General features: G+C 34.5%; 1 protein-coding gene across 1 annotated transcript in view; it reads right to left on the bottom strand.

The window, feature by feature from the left end:
* The window catches only part of LOC115215518, a 530737-nt gene that overhangs the window by 226010 nt on the left and 282026 nt on the right, over positions 1-22701 (bottom strand). The window contains exons 9-10 of the mRNA XM_029784691.2: positions 20709-20879; positions 19180-19419 (exon numbers count right to left, since the gene is read on the bottom strand). Of these exons, the coding sequence (XP_029640551.2) occupies positions 19180-19419; positions 20709-20879 (411 nt within the window). The remainder of the gene's footprint in view (positions 1-19179; positions 19420-20708; positions 20880-22701) is intronic.

Below are 22701 nucleotides of genomic sequence, written 5' to 3'. Positions count from 1 at the left end.
TAGTAGATACCTAAGGTTACAGGTTGTATCCATTACCCACAAAAATACTGCCAAGAATAAGACAAAGCCTGAGTCAAATCAATAATAATGATAAGAAGAAGGAGAAATCCATGGCTGGTTGACAAAAGGATGAATGGTGCTGTGCCTGAAGGATGCATCAAAGGGAAATGCTGCTTACAATGACAGACCAATTTCCTGCTTACAATTAATGTGGAAGTTACAATCAGGAGGAACTGCAGAAAGAACGATATATTACTGACAGAGCAAAAAGGCTGTAGAAGGAGATGCAGAGGTGCTGAAGATCAACTATTGATAGACAAAATGGTAATGCAAGAGAACAATGAAGGAGAACAAATCTGGGAATGGCTTAGATTGACTATTGCAAAGCTTGATATGATTCCACATTCATGGATTATCAAGTGCTTAGATCTGTTTGGAATTGTGAGGAATGTAACATGTTTCATGAAGAGAAATATGGTGGGATGAAAAACTGAACTGACATCTTATGGAAAAAGCTTGGGCACCCTGAGTATCAGAAGATGGATTTTCCAAGGTGGTAACCTATCTCCATTGCTATTTGTCCTTTGCATGTTACTCCTGACCTTGGTACTTAGGAAAATGAACCTGGGGTACCAACTAAAGGAAAAATCCCAAATAATCAACCACCTCATCTTCATGGATGATTTGAAACTGTATGGCAAAGATGAGACACAAGTGAGTTCCTTGGTGAACATGGTCCACTGTTTTAGTATTGATACTAGAATGGAATTTGGACTCAAGAAGTGTGGAATAATCTAACTAAAAAGAGGCAAGGTACAGTCCCTAGCAAGGGTAAAATAACCAAATAAAGACTTGATTAAACAAACCGAAATGGAAGAATACAAATATCTTGTTGTACTAGAGTCCAAAGGGATAATGGAAAAGAAACGAAAGAACAACTGAGGATGGAGTATTTCTGAAGATTGACATTGGTGTTGCACTCAAAATTGACTGGATGGGATAAAAGACAAGCAGTTAATATGTGGGTGATAGCATCACTTTGGTATGGAGCAGGAATCATAAAATGGCAAAAGAGTAAAATGAAGAAAATGGATACCAAGACCAGAAAAGTGTTGGCAGCACATAGAGCCTGCCATCCTAAGAGTGACACCAATATGTTGTACTTGTCCAGAAGAAAGAATGGAAGAAGTTTGATCAGTTGCCAGGATTGTATCGAAGCAAAGGAAAACAGCTTAGAGTGGTATATAAAAGAATGTCATGGAGCCACTGTTGAAACACACGAAGAAGGTTGGCGTCATCAACACAGAGAATTGAGTAAGAAAAGAAAAATTTAAACAAGAAATAAAAAAATAAAAAGCATGGAAAGAAAAGAAATTGTATGGTCACTTTGCAAGAGATGTATGTGAACACCAAGATAGATACAGAGGACCAGTGGCTATGGATGAGGAGGAGTGATCTAAAGATAGAGATGTACTCATATGCGCAGTTCAAGAACAAGGGTTAAGGACCAACTATATGAAGTGCAGAATAGACAACACTACTGATAGTGATAACAGCAAAAGCAGAATGTGGTGAGAGGGGTAAAATGGCATGGCACATCATTGGTGAATGCCTGAAATTGTCACAACACAAATACAAAACACCATGACAATGTGGCAAGAATGCTCCATTGGGAGTTTTGTGGAAATCACAGCCTACAAAGAGCAAAGATGTGGTATGAGAAAACACCAGAAGGAGTCACCAAAAATGTGAATTGTAAATTCCTGTGGGGTACAATGATCAAGTGTGAGCAACTAACCAGACATGTAATGACAGGTAAGGTTTTGATTTAGAGGACACTTTGCCAGTGTTCCTTCATGCTTGCATGGAGTTGGTCCCAATGTTGGAATCAGCTCTGCTCAAATCCTTTTGTATTTGGTTTGTAAAACACTTGACATAAACTTGTATGTTGAAAAGGGTTTTGTTTTCTGACTGGAGGGTCATAATGCCAAAAATAAACACACACTGCTACAATTTAACTTCTATGTTATTCGTCAATTTGTTACATATTTAACCAACTGATCAATTGTTTGATTCATGACTCAGTTAATCAATGAAACAGTTATGCTTGTCAAAGTCTCCCTTCATCATCATTTGTGACCTCTCAATGTCAAACCTTCTCTATTGCAGGTCAGCTTCAGACTAATCTACCTTATTTTTAGTCTCAATATTAATGTTGTTGTGTAAGATACTGAGCTGGCAAATTCATTAGCATGCTTGACAAAGTTCTTGGCAGTATTTCATCCATCTGAGTTTGATTCCATCAAGGTTGACTTTGTCTTTCATTCTTTTGGGTTCAGTGAAATAAGTACCAGTTATGGACATGGGTTGTTGTAATTAGCTAGTCTCCTCCCACAAAATTTGAGACCTTGTGCCTCTCATTTGTTTCCTTACTTATATCCTCTAATTTATTCTTTGCCCTCATGTACATATTGACACTGCCTTTTTTGTAGCAGCCTGAGAATTGCATGCAATGCATGAAGCCCCGTACATGTTTCTTTACTTCATATGGTTTACTCAAGGGAGATATGTTATTCACTAGCCTGACTAAAACTGTTATGAGTATATTTATCTTAATATTGTACAATATAGCAGGATTCTTGTGAACTACATACCAAGGGGGGCCATGAATTTCATTTAATAAGAATGGTGGAGCTGAACTTTGCTGTGTATAGTTTCTAGATAAAGTTCAGTATGAAGGACAAGAAGTCTATTATTTGGATGCATTGTAGGGTAGTCTATCATTGTTTTTTATGCTTTGGTGGACAAAGTTGGCTATGTGCTAGATGCTTCCCAAGGTACTCTTTTTGGGTTTCTTGGGTATGATAGGCCCGAGGAGAACAGTATACATAATCACATGCACTGGTGCCTACAGATGCACCACCATTCGATCAAAAAGACAGGCCCAAAAGATAAATGATACAATGATATAAACATTTTACCATGTGCAGCTATGAATGCATTCCCCCCCACACACACATATACACCTTTGTAGACACACACGTTCTAATGTATGTACTCACAGAGTCAACCACAAACACACATATGAAAACTCACATGCATAATTGTACATTCTCACATACACACACACTCCATTTTTCTGTGTTCCTTCCTTTCTCATATACATTTGCCCTCACACCAATACAACCACACTGATGTTGAACCAAAAACTAAAAGACTGCCAGACCTGACTCAAGCATAATGTAGAGGGAATATGACACTGAAGAGATTGTGAGTGGCAATGAAAGGACCTTGACAAACATAACTGATTCATTGATTATCAGAATGGTTGATCAAACAATCAATTAATTAGTTTTCTTGCACAGAGGTGGATTGAGTTTGGCAGTTCCAGGTGGGTGACTGGAGTAAACAATGGATAAGTGTATAATTTTCCTATTGTAACATACACTGCTGGTATCATGTCATCCAGATAAGAGGAACTAACCTTAACACTATGCAGGCTCATATGTTTGTGGTGCTTATGTGTTGCTTGAGAAATGGTGTCCAATACAAGAAAAAATTCCCTTGCTTTGCTCATGGAGACATTTATGTTGAAGGGTGAAGTTAATCAACTTCTTCCCTTTCTAATTCATTTTGGGTGTGGAGTTGGAAGTTGTTCTGTTTATATTCACTTCTCACTAAAGCCAATCTTTGCTAACACCTTGTACTGTAAAATATACTATCAAAAATATTTATTCCTGAGGATAAAGTGGAATTTATTTTAGTAATTGCAGTGACTAACTTTCTTATTACAGCTTAGAAGTAAGAATTGAAACTCCCATAAAGGTGTGTGTTCTAGTAGTTAGACTTTCACTTGGAGTATTACTCAGCTGATACCCAACACCATTTCTAAAGTAAAGTCCACTTAGTTGAATGTAATTAGATTGGTAGCAATCACTATGTTTGAATCCAATTTATTAAAAATTCATGTCTAGTTTGTCCTAAATCTTTTCATGGTATATTACTTGAAATTTCTAGGCTATTGTCTCTGTATAAAGCTGATCTGTGAAAGTACTCACACTTCTTGAGGCTGCCCAGGATAAATATTGCAGTGAAGTTTGCTATTTAATTCTGATGAAAGTTTCTTGTAGATATACAGAGGAATGGCTCACTTTTCCTTTTGATCCAGAAGAATTCATTGTATTAACAATGTCATCCTAGCATTCATGAGTATTCTAATACTGTGATCACTAAACCTAGCACAAAATATAGGAGTTACACAGTTACATAAAATGGCATTACTTCTGTTAGTTTGCATATTAGATAAAGGTCACCGATTTAACACTGATCAAGAGCAAATCACGGAAGGTGCTCATCTTGCCTGTGGAAAATGACTTCCAGGCTGGATTCCAAAAGTGGCAGGAAAACTGGAACTGGTGTACTGCTGCGTAAGGTGACTATTTCAAAGGAGATGATATTAAAACTTAGGTAAATAAGTTATTTTTTATTAAACATCAGTAGTCCTGGAACTTTTTGAGAATGTGTTAACAATATTTACAGTTCCAAAAAATGCTTATACCAGGAATATGTCTTTGCCTGTCTTTATAGGTAAATTTGTCAATGACTTAACAGAAATGGTTGTTTATATATTATGAAGTACAAATGGAATCACAAATTTCAGAAATAACAGAAAAGAAAATTCCAGTGATAAAATGCAAAGAATAATTACATTTAATTCGTTGGTAGTAATCCCTGCTTTTGTCTGCTTTTATTTTCTTGATGGAATCTGAAGTTTTCTTTGATAAGAAGCATTTTCCATTTCTTTTGGTTATTTCAAATGATAAACAACTTTCATCAGACAAACATGTTTCTGCACATTCATCTGTTGTTACGTTTTTCTTCTTCAACAATTTTTTCCCAGGTACATCAAGATATGCACCATTTACTTTCACAAATTTGTTCTTAACATCTAAATTTAAAATAAAATTTAAACCAATGAAATATAATAATAATAATAATAATTTCTATTATAGAAAGAAACCTAAATCTTTGTGGTAGGAGAGGGTTGATTAAATTGTTCGCCTACACTTGATTGGCATTGTATTTAACATCAGTAGAATTTGAAATCAGGCATTAAAGAGCCAGAAAAAATACCACAGCACTTGTTCTCTGATGCTTTAATGATTCTGTCAATCTATCATCTTTAACGACAAGAATAATTATAATTATTATTGATGTCACTGATATTAACGAATAAGTTCTGAACTTAAACACAAGGCCACTCTGTCTGTGGTGAGAATGTATATGAAGAAATTGATCTCACTACTTGATTAATGTTCATTCAGGTGGGATTTGAACCCAGAATGTAACTAAATATGGTTAGTCATGACAAAGACTATAACCAATGACTTTATTCTTTGCGACGTTTGACCTGAGACAACAAAAATAATTTTCCTCTTATCTCAACTAGTGAATAAATACAAATAGAGATAGATGTGTGGCACCTTGCTGCTTCAATAATTAGCCACTTTATTATTTGTTTTCTATGCAGGGAGTGACGATGTGTATTTATCCCCTAGTTGTTCTTTTAGTATAAATATGGGCTGAGTGGTGTTTGATCTGGGTTTGATTCTCAGTTTCAATTAGTTTACATTACATAGTCAGTTACTGCCCTTGAGAAAGACATGAATATCACATAGTCTCATTGCTTCCTCTAATGATGACTGGTAATGTCACTAAATAATGAATAAATAATTGATGGAAAGACCAACAAACACGGCTGTCTGAGATGTGTGCAGTGCAACAAAATCATTTTGCATGCACTTATTCATTGTTCATACATTGATGACTTGTGGTAACAGCTGCTGTTGTATGGGAGAGGGAACTTGTCAGCCAAGTCCATATTGATAATTATTGCATCCTCTCATTTAACAGTGAAGAAAAGGCAATTTTTCTATCTAATAGTTATTGCAAAATGATTGTATGGTGGATGAAGTTAAAAGATCTAATGATAGAGTTTGGTTAATCACTCATATGCATTTTTAAAGTATCACTTGTAAAATAAATAAATATGATAAGGAAGAGTGGATAGGGACCACAGTGCATAAACCTGTAGTATAGGTGACAAAAATTGGAGTAATTATTCATCCTGGGAGTTCCATCCCAATAATTGCCTCACACTCTCCATTTGTCCTGAGAGATGAGCCTAATGTTCAATGTTGGGGGTTCTTCAATTAACCCTAGACCGACATCCATTTACACCCAAGAATTTTGCATCATCATCTTCAACATTATTATCAATGTATACTAATAAGAGAATTGGAAGAAATGCTTTAAATTATGTATTTCAGCACTTTTGGATATCAGTTCAAATGAATCCAGAGTTCACTTTGCCTTTCATACTTGTTGGAGGTCAATGACATAATGTCTACATCAAGTTATAAGGCTGATGGTGTTGACTAAACAGCTCCCATCAAAACTTACCTTTGTGTATAAATCAAGAAGCATTATTATTAATAATATAATTAAAGGGTATGAATTGGAAAATAACAAGAGTCTCAGAAGTCGTTTTAAATGGCTGCTGAGTTTTACGAAATGAGGACCCATGGAATTATATTGTAAAATGATTGGGATGACAATAGAAAGCAAGGGTGCAAAAGGGCAAGTTAGAAATTAAGAGAAAAAAAACTATCAAGATTTATCAAGGAATAGCTATAGAGGTAAGAAGTTTACCTAACAGCAACGTAGTTTTGTCTGAGGTTAAGAATTTGCTTCACAACTAAGCTTTGTGCATGAAATCTGGTTGATGGACTCTATGTTGGAAGCTTGTTTGTGACAAGTTTCTACACTTCCAGCTTTTGTTTGGCAGACTTAACACATCACCCAATTTCATAGCATTACCTGGCCCTTGGGTAGAATTAATATTGCATAATTTGTGGAAATGTTTTCCACATACCAACCACAGACACTTAGAAAATTAATATGGAGTCAACCTCTGACAAAGACATTTATTACAAAAAGTAAACAAAATTACTTAGACAGAGACAACAAAGAGAAGCTATTAATGTTACCTTTACAAATAGATGTTACTGGAGTCCATTTATTGTCCTTTGTACACACTGACTTTAGTTCTTCTCCATCTTGGCATCTATAGGTCACCTCAGATCTATAAATGGTGGAATTGTAGAATGTCGATGCACGATCAATATCTTTTGGAGGTCCACAATTAATAAGTGAGTAAACTGGAAATGGAAAAAGAAACTGATATGAATGGTATGTGAATCTTAGGAGGACAATAAGAATGAGGAAGAAATGATAATATCACAAGAAAAAGTATTAAGTGAATCAGATAGAAAATATTTGCATTCAGATATAAATACATACATACAAATATACATGTATGTATACACGTATATAGTGTAATGCTGTCATCATTACAATATATAAAAACAAAGGGAAAAAGTCAGACTGCTCAAACTACTGGGGGATCATCCTGCTTTCCACTGCAGAAAAAGTTCTAGCAAGTCTACTCTTCAACAGACTTGGTCTGTCCATTGCCGAAAAATATCTTCTAGAAAGCCAGTGTGGTTTCAGAGCCAACAGAAGCACAACAGATATGGTTTTCATTCTCAGGCAGTTCCAGGAAAAGTGGCGGGAGCAAAATAAACCACTTTATGTAACATTTGTGGATCTGACAAAACTGTTTGACTGTGAGCAGGAAAGGTCTGTGGCAGATCCTAAACTGACTTGGCTGTCCCCAAAAATTCCTACTGATGATCATCCAGCTTCACAAAGACCAGCAAGGATAAGTCCGCCTGAATAGTGACATATTAGAGCCATTCCTCATCAACTGTTGAAGCAGGGCTGTGTCCTAGCACCTACTCTCTTCAGCATGATGCTCAAGCAGGCCACTGCAGACCTCAATGCTGAAGACGGTGTCTACATCAAGTACTGTCTTGACGGCAGTCTTTTCAACCTCCAGCACCTACTGGCTCATACTAAGACACAAGAGCAAGTGATCCAGGACCTCCTCTTTGTAGATGATGCCACACTTGTTGCACACACAGAATGAGCCCTGAAGCGCATCACTTCCTGCTTTGCAGCGGCCGCCCAGCTCTTCGGGATGGAATTAAGCTTGAAAAAGACTGAAGTCCTACTCCAACCACCTCCTGAAGAGTACAGGATGCCCCACATCACCATTAATGAAACAGAACTGAAGTCAGTACAGCAGTTCATTTATCTTGGATGTACCATTTCATCAGATGCGAGTATCGACAAAGAAATTAACAGACTTGCAAAGGCAAACAAAACATTTGGCAGACTGCACAAGCAAGTGTGGAACAACAAGCATCTTAAGATCAACACAAAAGTCAGAGTCTACATGGCTGTCATCCTCACAATGCTCCTATATGGCTCTGAGCTCTTGGTCCCCTACTGCTGTCATCTCAGGCTCCTTGAACATTTCCACCTTACTAACAGCATCCCTGTACATGGCTTGTACAGCTCTCAATAACCACTCATCTATCCTTAATTTCTGCATTGCTCACCAGATCAGGGAGTGGGGAACCCTGTCAAAAGATTTCTCCATGTCAAGAAAAGCCAGAAACAGAGATTTATTTTTGGCAAAGTATTTCTCCTGCCATTGCCTCACCAGAAAGATAGCATCGATGATGCTTCTCCTTGACACAAATCCAAACTGATAGTTTCCATAGAACTCACTGATAGTTTCCATACAACTCACTGCTAGCAACTAATGCTGCTAAAAATGCGAATATTAATCCAACATTTAAAGGAGTGGAGCAAGTAACATGTAAACTACATATGTTTCTTAAATAGCTGAAGCTCATTACATAAGTATTACATAGTGAACTCTCCACAGCTCTTCAGAGTGTATGTAGTCATCAGACTGAAATTACCTCACTGAAGTTTAAATTGTTGTTAGGAATTTCAAAAGAATAGAAAAATCAGTAACACACACACACAAAAAAAAAATGAGACAAAACAAAGAAAGCAAGTTTAAACAATCAATGAATGTTTTGGTGTAAGGTTGAACTGAAATAATGGATAGAGTAGGTGTGGTTAAGGGTCAAAGGGTAAGAGGAAAAGTAGAGAGAGAAGGAACAAAGAGAGAAAAAGAGAAAAATTGCTGTCATTATGGGGAATAAGGGGGTGTGTATTCAGGTAATAAAAGACTTATTAAAAAAATGTTAAGGATAGATTGCAGAGGACTTCTAGTGTGCTGTCTTCCAATTTATATAATACATATGTGCAAATGAAATGACACATGCATGCATGCAGACACACATAAAATTAAATGAATACACTCCACTGACCTGGGTTCATGATATGTATATCCCATCCATATTCGTTGGGTTTAAGGTCATAAGTCAGGTGAGTCTTATTACTTGGATCACAGTAACTATATTTTTCGTGGTATTCATAAGATTTACATCCTGGAATTTGAAGACAAGCACGATCACACTCCTTTAAACTGATTCCTTTAATCCGATCAGATGAATCAGTCCCTGGTATGGCAGTTTTTTTTAATGTAAAAACATCATCATCAGCTAAATAAAAAGGAAATGAAAGAAAACAAAAAAGACATTTTATATTTACACATGCATATTATATATAAAAAGCATTTGGTGGATTATTTGTTTTCAATGGTTGTCGTTGTCATCATAATCATCATCATTATCATAATCATTTAACATTTATTTTCCATGCAGGCATGAGTTGGACATGCCTGCATTATAAATAAATAATTGATCCACAAAATGACAACTTAGTTAGAATTCATGTTAATATAAAACATCTTCAGGCTCATTTGAAATATTGTTTCAAAATTTAAGTTGCATGTAATCCATTTCTGCATTCCTATCTAATGGTGTACTTTTGTTGAATCTAAACATAGTTCAAAAGATGGACAACCAGCATGTGAAGTATCCTTATGGTAATTTAATCTTAAACAAAAGCACACTATCAGAAGAAGGGTGTACAAATGTACTGGCTACAACCTAAAACAGTGAGGCAAGGTTCCATGTGTGTCTCACGATGTACTAGAATTCGTACTAATTTTGAGAAGGATATCTCATGTCAAAAAATAGTTTTGTGGATGGATTCTATTTTTATAATAAATTGTCCATTTAGAAAATAATGAACCAGATGACTTTCAAATATTTAAAATAAAAATTTCAGTTATAAGGTACTTATATTATCTAAAGTTTTAAATATATAACATAACAGAAGTATTTGAAATAAAATAATTCTTTTGTAAAGCTTGTACATAACATATGGGTAAGCTAGGGGCCTAGTGTTTTCTACCAACTTGTGTCTGTCTGTCTGACTGTATATATGTATGTTGATTCACATGTATACAGGCAGGTAGGTAAGTATGATATGCATTTAAAACTTTCAGTTCAAGAAAAAAAAATGTCTGATTTAGAGTGAAGCAATGTTGGAAAGTCTCAAGAACAATATATCCAAGCATTGAAACATACACAGCTACATAGCTACACACACACACACACACACAAACTCAAATATATATATTTATATATAGCGAATCCTGCCACTTGTATACATACACATGTATGTGTTTTTTTTGTCTATGGCTTAGCCAGAAAGACAAAAATTGAAATTATATTCCTCTGGTACATAAGGAGCGGAGTATGTTGTATAAGCTTGAAATTATACTGGGTTGGTTGTTTTTCTGTTTCTGGAGTCTCTAGAAAAAGAGAACAATGAAGTGGAATTTTTGCTATACATGAACATGAAAGATTATATAAGCTTCATGAAATTTTCCTTGAAGTAACTAGTTGTAAGTCTCTTGTAGTTCATTTAGAAACAATCAAGTGGAGTGGAAGTTGTTCTGTATACTGCTGTCTTATGCAGAATTCTCTCAGTGGAAAATTGGATTGATTTTGACAGTTAGAGGTAGGTGCCTGGAATAAAGTCTGAATAAGTGCATGCTTTTCCTATGTGACATGCAATACATGCTACCCAGACAGGAGTAACAAACATTAATACTATGGCCATTCATAAGCCTGTGATACTTAAGTGTGCCTAAGAATTAAGATACTTGAATTCACATTTATGTAGGTTGAAGGGAGGACTGAGTTATTTTGAAGGGAAGACTGAGTTATTTTTATCATACTTATTTTATTCAGGTATGGATATGGAGAATGCTCTGTTTTTAATAACTTCTTACTAAATCCAATACTAGCTAAAACTCTATTGTACTGTAAAAAATGTCTAAAATATCTTATTTTGAGGTTAAATTGGAGATTCTTTTACAAATGCCAGTTAGTGTCTTTCATTTATATTTTTGGAGTAGGTGTTGAAATCTCTATGAAGGTGTCTGCTCTCCTTATTAGGCATTCTTTAGGAGCATACTTTGTGTGATAAATGACTTAAAAATTAAAGTGATATCCAATTCCTAGAATGTAGTTATATTTGTAGTAATCCTTAGTTTAAATCAAACTTCTTCAAGAATCCTAATAAGTTCTTCCTGAGTCTGTTGATGGCATGGTTGTTCATATTACTTGAAATTGGTAGGCAATTTCAAGTAATATGAACCTGATCTGTGAGTGTGCTTGAACTTCTTAATGGTACCCAAGATAAATATTGATGTATGTTGGTGACTTTGGTCCTGTTAAAGTTCCTCACAGATATAAAAATAAATGGCTGAGTTCTCTTTTTGACACTGAAAATTCATAATAGTGATGACACCCTGAGATTCATGAGGTCACTATATCTAGTGAATTTACTCTGAAACTCTGGGTATCAAAAAGAAAAGGGTTATGATAATAAAAGACAAAATCCTTGAGGTCAGTGTGAGTGAATTTACTGGCTGCCTTCTTAACAGTATAGAATTATTCATATCTATTTTGGAAGAACACTTTAGTTCCAGCAGACAGCATCTTTGAATTTAGTAACATGGAAAAAATATACTCTTTTCATGTGGTAAAATTGTTGGTGATAAGAAGGGCATCTAGCCATAATAATCATGCCAAAATCTGGAAATAATCATTTTCTTCTGTTATTTTGTGTATCAGATTACAGAGGAGAGCAACAAATAGCAAGATACTGTGCAAAAGCTATGCTACCTAGCAGTATGTCTTCCATCTCATTACATTTCAAGTTCAAACTGCCAGGAAAAACTATTTTGCATCCTTCTGATTTTGATAAATTATTAAATCTATCAAGAATTGGGGTCATAGGTATGAACTAATACTGTCCCCTCAAAACTGCTGGCCTTGTACCAAAGTTTGAAGTGATTTCTACCACCACTGCCACCACCACCACCACCACCACCACTACTATGCAGATTTAAGAAATATAAGAGCGTCCTTTCTTACAGCCACCACTGCATGAAAAACAACTTCAATCATGCATAAAAGTGTTTAAAGTGAACAAATTCTGTATGAGAATGTCTTAACAGAATTTACATTTCCTAATATTGCTTTTCTTTTCGAGGACCACGTCCATATCTGTCCTTATAGATAAACCTGTCAATGTCTTTACACAAATGGTTGTCTATATATTATGAAGTACAAATGGAATCACAAATTTCAGAAAAAGAGGAACGTAAAGAGTAATTACGTTTTACTCGTTGGTAGTAATCTCTGTCTTTGGCTGATTTTATTTTCTTGGAAGCAGCTGCAGTTTCCTTTGATAGGTAACATTTTCTATTTTCTTTATTCATTTCAAATGATAAACAATTTTTTTCAGAAAAACATTTTTTGGCACAGTCTTCTGCTGTTACATTTTCCCTATGCCACAACAATTTTTCAGGTACATCCAGAGTTCCACTTCTTACTTTCACAAAATTTTTCTTAGCAACTGGAATTAAAGACAAATTTATATGAATAGAAACAGCAACAATAATTTCATTTATAATGTAGAAAGAAGGACAAAAGTTTAAGGTAAGAGTTAATCAGTTAAATTGGTCCCTACATTTGACTGGGATTTTATTTTATTGGCCCTGACAAAGCAAATTTGACATCAGCCAGATCTGAACTCAGAAGTCAAAGAGCCACAACATATACCACAACACAGTTTGTCTGATGTTCTGATGATTCTCTCAATCCATCTCTACTCAGCATCATCATCATTTAATGTCCATTGTCCATGCTGGCATGGGTTAAAAATATTTATAATTATTGTTGATGCTACCAATATTTATGATAACAGTTTCTAACCTAAATATAAAGCCACACATTCTGCAATGATTCATGAAAATGAATGAAACTCAGTAGTTGAATAGAGCTGGTTTTATCAACTTCAGAAATATGAAATGTGAAGTACAACCAATGGGGTTTGAACTCAGAATGTAAAGGCAAATAAATAAATGTGGCTAGTTATAGCATGGATTATAACCCTTCACAATACCTATTTTGCAATGTTTTGTCTTGGAAAACTAAAATAATTTAACTTCTATCACTTCTAATGAACAAATATAAATTTGTAGTAAATGTGGACACTTAAACCTTAATGTAACAAGCTAAGGAGGTAGTTTTTGTGACAGATGTGCAGGAATAATAAACATTAAGAACAATCAGGAATTCAGAAGTGGATTTTCTATTACCACAAAAAGCTACTAAATGTGGAAAATTAATAGGAGAAGGAGAGTCTTTCAAATATTGAACCAATTGAAGAACCATCCATCAGAGTTGATAGCAGATTAGTAGATAAGGCAATTAAGGATATGAAAACAAGGAAATCCTCTGGACCATTGGGTGTCACTGCCAAGATGATAAAAATTTCTGGATGTGTGGGATACAGCCTAGTCACTCGCATAGCTAATCAGCAGCTAACTATAATATTACTACAGCAATGACTGGTGTAGTATTATAGTTAGCTGCTACAAGGTTAAAAGTGATGCCTTAAATAGAAACAACTACAGAGGTATTAAACCAGGTCATGAAAGTTACAGAGAGAGTCATAGCTCAACCGATTAAGAATAGAATTACACTAAATGAGATACAGTTTGGTTTTGTACCTGGGGAGAGTACTACAGATGCCATCTTCCTAGTGAGACAGCTGCAGGAAAAGTATTTGGCCAAGATTAAGCCACTTCACTTAGCTTTCATCAACCTGGAGATGTTTTTGACAGTCCTACACTCTGTTATATGGTGGTCTCTCAGGAAGTTAAGAGTAGAGGAGTAGTTTGTTAGAACCATAAAAACCATGCACAGAGGGGCTGTTAGTAAGGTGAGAGTTGGCCATGAGTACAGTGATGAACTGACACTGGACCGAGATGTCTGGCAATATGAAATTCTAGAGAAGACCCACCTACATCAGGGAACCTGAATTCTAGAAGCGTTATGTCCCATCCACATGTAACAATAAAACTTTTATACACTCTGGGCCAACAAACTAAACTACATCCCCCACTTCCCAAACTGTTTCTCTTCTCTTCCTCATATTTCTTCTTCATACACTATGATTATCTTCCACACTTCAATCCAGTCTTCACAACCCTACTCACTGTATCATTACTTCCCCCTCCCTCTCGTCCTCTATATACCCAGATTCTCACCAGTCACTGCATTCCCCATTCTAACCCCCACTCCTCTTCCTTACTCTACCATCCCATCTATGCCCTGATACCCATTCCTTGCAAGTATACCCTGACACACTTGCTGCCACCCCTCTCCTGCTCTTGTTGTCTCCTACTCTCTCTCTCTTCTTTCCCTTATTCTTTTGTCCAGCTGAGTAATCATGTATCTCTCCTACAGCAACAAACCTGTTTCTGCCCTCATTCTTGATCACTCTCTCCCCTTCTTTCTCTTGTTCTGGCTAGGTAACCATATTTCTCCTTTGCGACAGTACACTTCTTTCTTGTTAACTCCTCTCTCTCTCTAGGCAACTGTTTCTGCCCTCATTCTCGCTAACTCTTGCTCGCTTTCTCTCTCTTCTCTTCATCTCCCTCTCTCTCTCTCTTGCTGGGTAACCATGGACGTCCTCTGCAGCAAGACAAATGTTTCTGCCTCTCTAATCTTTCATCCTCTGACACAAGGTCATCTCTTCCAATGCTCCTTCTGCTCTCAAAGACTCTTTGAATTGCAAATTCACTTGGTGATCCCCACTGGTGCAGGTTCCACTTAAAAAGAACCCAGTCCACACTGTAAAGTGGTTGACATTTGGAAGGGCATCCAGCTGTAAAAACCATGCCAAACTGACCTTGCCTGTGTGAGTGTCATGTAAAATGCACTCAACCCACTCTACAGAGTGGTTGGTGTTAGGGAGGGCATCCAGCCATAAAAACCATGCCAAAAACAGACACAGAAGCAACAGTGCAGGCTCCTGCTTGGCTAGCTCCTGTCAAACCATTTAACTCATGCCAGCATAGAAGGTAGACATTAAACGTTGATGATGATGATGATGATGATGACCAGAAGGTTCTCTAGAAGTTGTTGATAGTTTCTGTAACATTGGTGACCTAATTAGCAGTAGAGGAGAATGTTCTGCATGTGTAGTTGCTAGACTAAGGATAAGATGGAAAAAGTTCAGAGAGCAATTACATCTTTGGCAACAAAATCTCTCTCTGAGAGAAAGGCAGATAGTATATTGCTTGTATATGACCACCTATAATACATGGCAGTGAGATGTCGGCCATATATCTAGAGCATATGAAAAAACTAGAGATAAAGTGCTTCAAAGAATGTGCAAGATCAGTGTGCATGTTTAGAAAGTGCAAATAATTAGGCATAAGAAGAATCAGATGTTGTGTGTAAGAAAGAAGACTGCTGATATAGTCATGTGATGCACATGGATGAATACAGCTGCACAGAGAAGTGCAAAGTCACTTAAAATGGATGGAACTTATGGTTGGGGAGATCCTGGAATACATGTGATGAAGTAGTGAAGGCTGATCTCAAGATCCTGAGTTTCATGGAGACGACAAAGGACCATGATGAATGGCAATATGCTGTGTACACTTACCTACTGGCCCACCTTTTCTGCTCCTCTATTTTTATCACTCATATTCACCTTTTGTCTTCAGAATGCATCCTCACCATCTCTCTTCCTCTTTCCATCAAGCAAAGCAATTGTTTCACCTTTTCAGTAAGACAATTTTTCCTGTTCCTCTATCATATTTTCACATTCTTCAGTACTAATCCCCATTCAGATGAGGAGGTCTTGTTTTGCATATACTTGGTGCCAGAACAAAAGCATCCAGCACAATCTGTAAAGTGGCTGGTGTTGGGAAGGGCATCCAACTATAGAAATCCTGCCAAAGCTGACATTGAAGTTGACCATGCCTCTCTGGCTGGTTCCAGTCAGAAAGTCTAATCCATGCCAGCCAGCATAGAGTAATGAATGTTAAAAGATGATGATGAGGATGAAACGCGTATGCACACACACAGAGTTGCATAAGTGTTTATTTAATAGGGCCTCCTGCAGTCAAGGTAGACTAGTCAACTCTTCCTCTGCACATATGCAAGACATTTTGAGGAAAATATGCAGTTGGCCAGACATGTAAGTCTCTTCACTTCATGCTGCTGATATTTACCCAAGGGAAATACAACTGACTTATGACAATACAGCTTGATATTGTTATCTGATATTGCTCATTTGATACTTATATACAAGCAGATGGGCATATATGCACCTATGCACATACATACATACATACATACATACATACATACATACATACATACATACATACATACATACATACACATACATACATACATACATACATACATACATACATACATACATACATACATACATACATACATACATACATACATACATACATACATATAGACATTTAAAAAAAGTTTATATGATTTCTAACTTGCATAACAGGACACTCAGGTATATATTATTTTATGATATATACATACATATACCCACATATATATACACACACATACATCTATATAGTTATATACAAACATAGATATATGCATATACAAATACACATACATACATTTACAAATATATATTTATATATACAATTAAGTGCATGCATATATATATATAGACACTTACATGCATACATACATATATGTCCACATACATATGCAAAACATATATATAGACATACATACATATATATTACACACACATATATACATGGACAGCCATACACACATTTATAAAAATACATATACACTAACATATTTTTTACATACACACACACACACACACACACACATATATATACATATATATATACATATTTACACAGGTACATACAAATGTAGACAGATTCACATGCATACACATATATACACCCATACACATACATACACCTACATACATATAGGAGTTGCCTACACTCAAAGAAATATAGGTATTCATATATATACAAGTAATCAGTCATACTCCTATAAGTAAAAGTCCAAATATCATAATGTGTGTTATTTTAGGCAGATACACTATACTGGCAGTGGAAAGGCACAGCCTATATAGACACATACATACATGTGTGTGTATATATATATATATATATATATATATATATATATATATATATATATATGAAGGAATATTATTCCAAATTTACAGGGAAAAATTCAATTTAGAAATACTAAATCAAATTTCACAAAATATAATATATATATATATATATAAATTAGAAAAAAATCCACCTTTTATCAATTCAATAATGAAAAATTAAATTATACCATTTAGAAAAATTACATATCATAGAAAGACTAAATATAAGATAAAACATATAACAATGATTAAGTAATGTGCAAAATAATAGATAAAATGTATATATTATACATTTTATACCAAATATATATGTTTTATTTATTATTTTGCACATTACTGAATCATTGTTATATGTTTTATCTAATATTTAATCTTTCTATAATATGTAATTTTTCTAAATGGTATAATTTAAATTTTCTAATTTATATATATATATTTTTCTAATTTATATATATATATACATACATACATATATATATAAACATATATATATATAGAGATATACACACATATAAATACGTACATACTTATACATACATAAACATACACACATACATCCACATACATACAAAATCGGTCGAGCCATTTTAGTGCAAAATGAGGACAAACCAATACACACACACACACACACACACATTTTCAATTTTAATATGTAAGATACACACAAGCATGTACATAAAAATAAAATGAAAATACTCTACTCACTTTTATCAAAGATATAAGTATCTCCATTTCCATCATTGGGTTTAAGTTTATCAGTCATATGAGTCCCATTACTCAAATCACAGACCATTTCTCTCTTCTTGTACTCAAATGCATTACATTCTGGATGTTGATGGCAAGCTTCATTACACTTCTTTAAGTTCACATTCTGAAGCTGTTTTAAAATATCTTGCTGAAGTATGCTAACTTTACGAAGCACAGTTTTTCTATCTTTGGCTAGAAAGAAAAAAGAAAACAAAGAGTAAATTTTATACCCACACTCAAAACAGTTGCATGCACACACACACACAGAGTAAATATTATAATGCATGTAGTGTATAATTTTGAAATGGCCTATTAGTTACACGAGGTGGTACAAAAAAGTTACCAGACTTGAAAGGCTACTGAAAGCTAGTGGATACCTAAGGTTACAAGTGGTACTTGCTACCCACATAAATACTGTTAGGAATAGGACCAAACCTGAGTAAAAACAACAATAATCTACTATAATAATACTCTTGTGTCTTTCTCTGTCAAAACATATGAATGAGAAAGGAAGGGGTGATAGATGAATAAGGAAGGGGGGTGAAAAAAATCAAACAGCATTTCAACTCTGTGTGATTATGTGTGTATATGTAAAAAGGGAAGTATGTGAATATTTGTGTGAGTGTGTGTGTGCAATGGAAGTGAGATGGTGATATAATAATACTCTTGTAATATTGTGTTTTTCTCCATCACAACATATGAATGAGAAAGGAAGAAAGAGGTGATAAATGAATAAGGAAGGAAGGAGTGATGGCAAAATGTGAATGTTTGTATGTGTGAATGAACATTCAATGCTGAAAACAAAAATCAAATAACATTTCAGTGCTGTGTGAGTATATGTGTACATGTGTGCGCATGTAGTAAGGAAGTATATGAATTTTTGTACATGTGATTATTATATACCTTATATCTATATAAAATACAACAATTAGCCGTGATTTTTGATGGCATGGGGCCAGCTAGTTCCAGTAATAAAATACAAAGGATAATTACGTTTTATTCGTTGGTAGTAATTTCTGGTTTTGGCTGCCTTTAATTTGTTGGAGGTAGCTGCAGTGTTCTTTGATAAGAAGCATTTTCCACTTCTTTTGCTTATTTCAAATGATAAACACTTTTTATCAGAGAAACATTTTTTTGCACAGGCTTCTGCTGTAACGTTTTTCTTTTTCCACAATTTTTTTGCAGGTACATCAAGCAATGAATCATTTACTTCCACAAATTGATTCTTAAAATCTAGACATAGAATAAAATTTAGGCCAATGAAATACAACAAGAATAATAATTGGGTTTCAAATTTTGGCACAAGGCCAGCAAGTTCAGAAGTGAGGTAAGTTGATTACATAGACCCCAGTGTTCAAATGGTACTGATTTTATCGACCCTGGTACTTATTTTAACAGTGAAGAAAAGGCAGTTTTGCTATCTAGTAGCTATAGCAAAAATAGTGGATGAGGTTGAAAGATCTAATGACTGGGACTTTCCATTTTGGTCATAAAGTAACACTTGTAAAACAGATAAGAATGATAAGGAAGAGTGGATAGGGACCACAGTGCATAAACCTGTAGTTTAGGTTACAAAAATTGGAGTAAACATTCATCTTGGGAGTTCCATCCCAATAATTGCCTCACACTCCCCATTTTTCCTGAGAGATGAGCCTAATGTTCAATGATGGGGTTTCTTCAATTAACCCTAGACTGACATCCATTTACACCCAAGAATTTTGCATCATCATCTTCAACATTATTATCAATGTATACTAATAAGAGAATTGGAAGAAATGCTTTAAATTATGTATTTCAGCACTTTTGGATATCAGTTCAAATGAATCCAGAGTTCACTTTGCCTTTCATACTTGTTGGAGGTCAATGACATAATGTCTACATCAAGTTATAAGGCTGATGGTGTTGACTAAACAGCTCCCATCAAAACTTACCTTTGTGTATAAATCAAGAAGCATTATTATTAATAATATAATTAAAGGGTATGAATTGGAAAATAACAAGTGTCTCAGAAGTCGTTTTAAAGGGCTGCCGAGTTTTATGAAATGAGGACCCATGGAATTATATTGTAAAATGATTAGGATGACAATAGAAAGCAAGGGTGCAAAAGGTTAAGTTAGAAATTAAGAGAAAAAAACTATCAAGATTTATCAAGGAATAGCTATAGAGGTAAGAAGTTTACCTAACAGCTGCATAGTTTTGTCTGAGGTTAAGAATTTGCTTCACAACTAAGCTTTGTGCATGAAATCTGGTTGATGGACTCTATGTTGGAAGCTTGTTTGTGACAAGTTTCTACACTTCCAGCTTTTGTTTGGCAGACTTAACACATCACCCAATTTCATAGCATTACCTGGCCCTTGGGTAGAATTTATGTTGCATAATTTGTGGAAATGTTTTCCACATACCAACCACAGACACTTAGAAAATTAATATTGAGTCAACCAGTTTTCCCCTGACAAAGACATTTATTATAGAAAGTAAACAAAATTATCTAGAGACAACAAAAGAGGAGCTATTTATGTTACCTTTACAAAGAGATATCATTGGAGTCCATTTGTTGTCCTTTCCACAAATTGACTTGAACTTTTCTCCCCCTGGACAAGTATAGGTCACCTCAGATCTATAGTTGGTGGAATTGTAGGACTTTGATGTATGAGCAATATCTTTCGGAGTTTCACAGCTAACATTTGAGTAAACTGGAATTGAAAAGAGAAACCGATATGAATGTTATGTGGATCTTAAGAGGAGGATGAGAATTAGGTGGAAATGGCAATATTACAATAAATAGTATTGAGTGAATCAGACAGAAGAAATTTGCATTCAGATATAAATACATACATCATACATACAAATATACTTGTATGTATATATCTATGCATGTACCTGTATATAATGTGTATGTGTGGTGGGGTTGTATACATTTGTGTTTTTTAGTAGGTATAAAATGTTTATATTTACATGTCAAATATTTGAGTGTTTACAAGTGTGTGCATATGAATATAAATATGTTACATATGATAGGACTTTCTATTTCTGTTAACATGTCTGTCTGATGAGTTTGTTATGTATATCCTTCCTGATGAGATTGATGCATTGCTTACAATAATTTATCCTGTTGGACATTTTGGAGTATATCCGTTGGAAGACATGTAGAAGAATTCAAGATAAAAATGATTTAACAACATCTTGAAAGTTCATCTCCTTATTCAATTTCCATATATATATATATATATGTATTCATGTAGATGTATATAATGTATGTGTGTGTATATATATATATATATATACTCACATTATATACATGTACAGCACCAATATATATATATATATATATATATATATATATATATATATATATATATATATATATACATATATAAAGTTAATATAATATAAAATTGAGAAGAAATATAGTGGATACTTAGTCAATTTTATTTGTATCACAATAAAAAAAAGTAATACATATAAGATTTGAGATTTAAAGGAACAGAATAAACAAAAGAAAAAGAATTCTACATAAAAGCATCCTACATATGTTTCAATCTAGCCAATAGCTTCAGATCATCACCATTCAAGCAATGTTAGATGTAAAGTAACCCCACATTATGGGCGGATATCATCAGAGTGGACGTTTACTTTCTGGTAGTGAGCAACGAAATAAGTAAGATGATGACCGTATTTTCAAATATTCAAATAACATAAACAATAATATATTAGGACACCAAAGTCATGTGGAGAGATATTATTTAATGAAATCTTGCTAACATACTATGATGTATTTGAAAAATAGACCTATAAGTGATAACGGACATAAAGTAGTCATTTAATTAGAATGTGGGCTGTTAATGGTATTGAAGACTAATTGAGAGATGAAATAGATTTTTGAGGCGGGAAAAAAGTAAACATAAATGATTTGAGATATAAAAGAGGAAAATAATTCGATATTACATATTAAAATAGTAATTTAGAATGTATTTCATAGAAAAATTATAATGACTATTAATTATTTAGCATTTCAATGTACTAAAGTACCTATTCTATTATTCACAGAAAAATTATAGTTTGCATACTTCAGAGAGGAATTTAAATATTTATGAGAAAAAAATTTAAGTAAGGATATAGAGAGAAATAGATTTTTTGCAGGGAGAAAAAATAATGAAATGAGAAAAATGGAAGAAGAAACACAGATAATTTTTTATGAGGGGTATAAAATACAAAAAAGATTAAGAAATAAAAGAGAAGAAAAGAGAAAAGTTATTTTATATTGTATACTACGATATTATGACCTCTGCCTTAGTGAAGGTGAAGGTATTGTTTTCAGTCGTGTTTGTTTGTTTGTCTGTGGACAAGATATCTCAAGAACTGCTGGATGGATTCAATGAAATTTGCAGGGATGTTTGGCCTCATGACTGGAAGGAATGTATTAGATATTGGGTTCGATCTGGTACCAGACAAGGATTCACAGAGAACATGAGTTGTTACCATTTTTTGCTGAGGATGCATGAGTGGTGTTTTGCT

The sequence above is a fragment of the Octopus sinensis genome, linkage group LG9 (genome assembly GCF_006345805.1).
Source record: "Octopus sinensis linkage group LG9, ASM634580v1, whole genome shotgun sequence".
NCBI lineage: Eukaryota > Metazoa > Mollusca > Cephalopoda > Octopoda > Octopodidae > Octopus > Octopus sinensis.
This window is presented reverse-complemented; position numbering and strand designations above follow the sequence as displayed.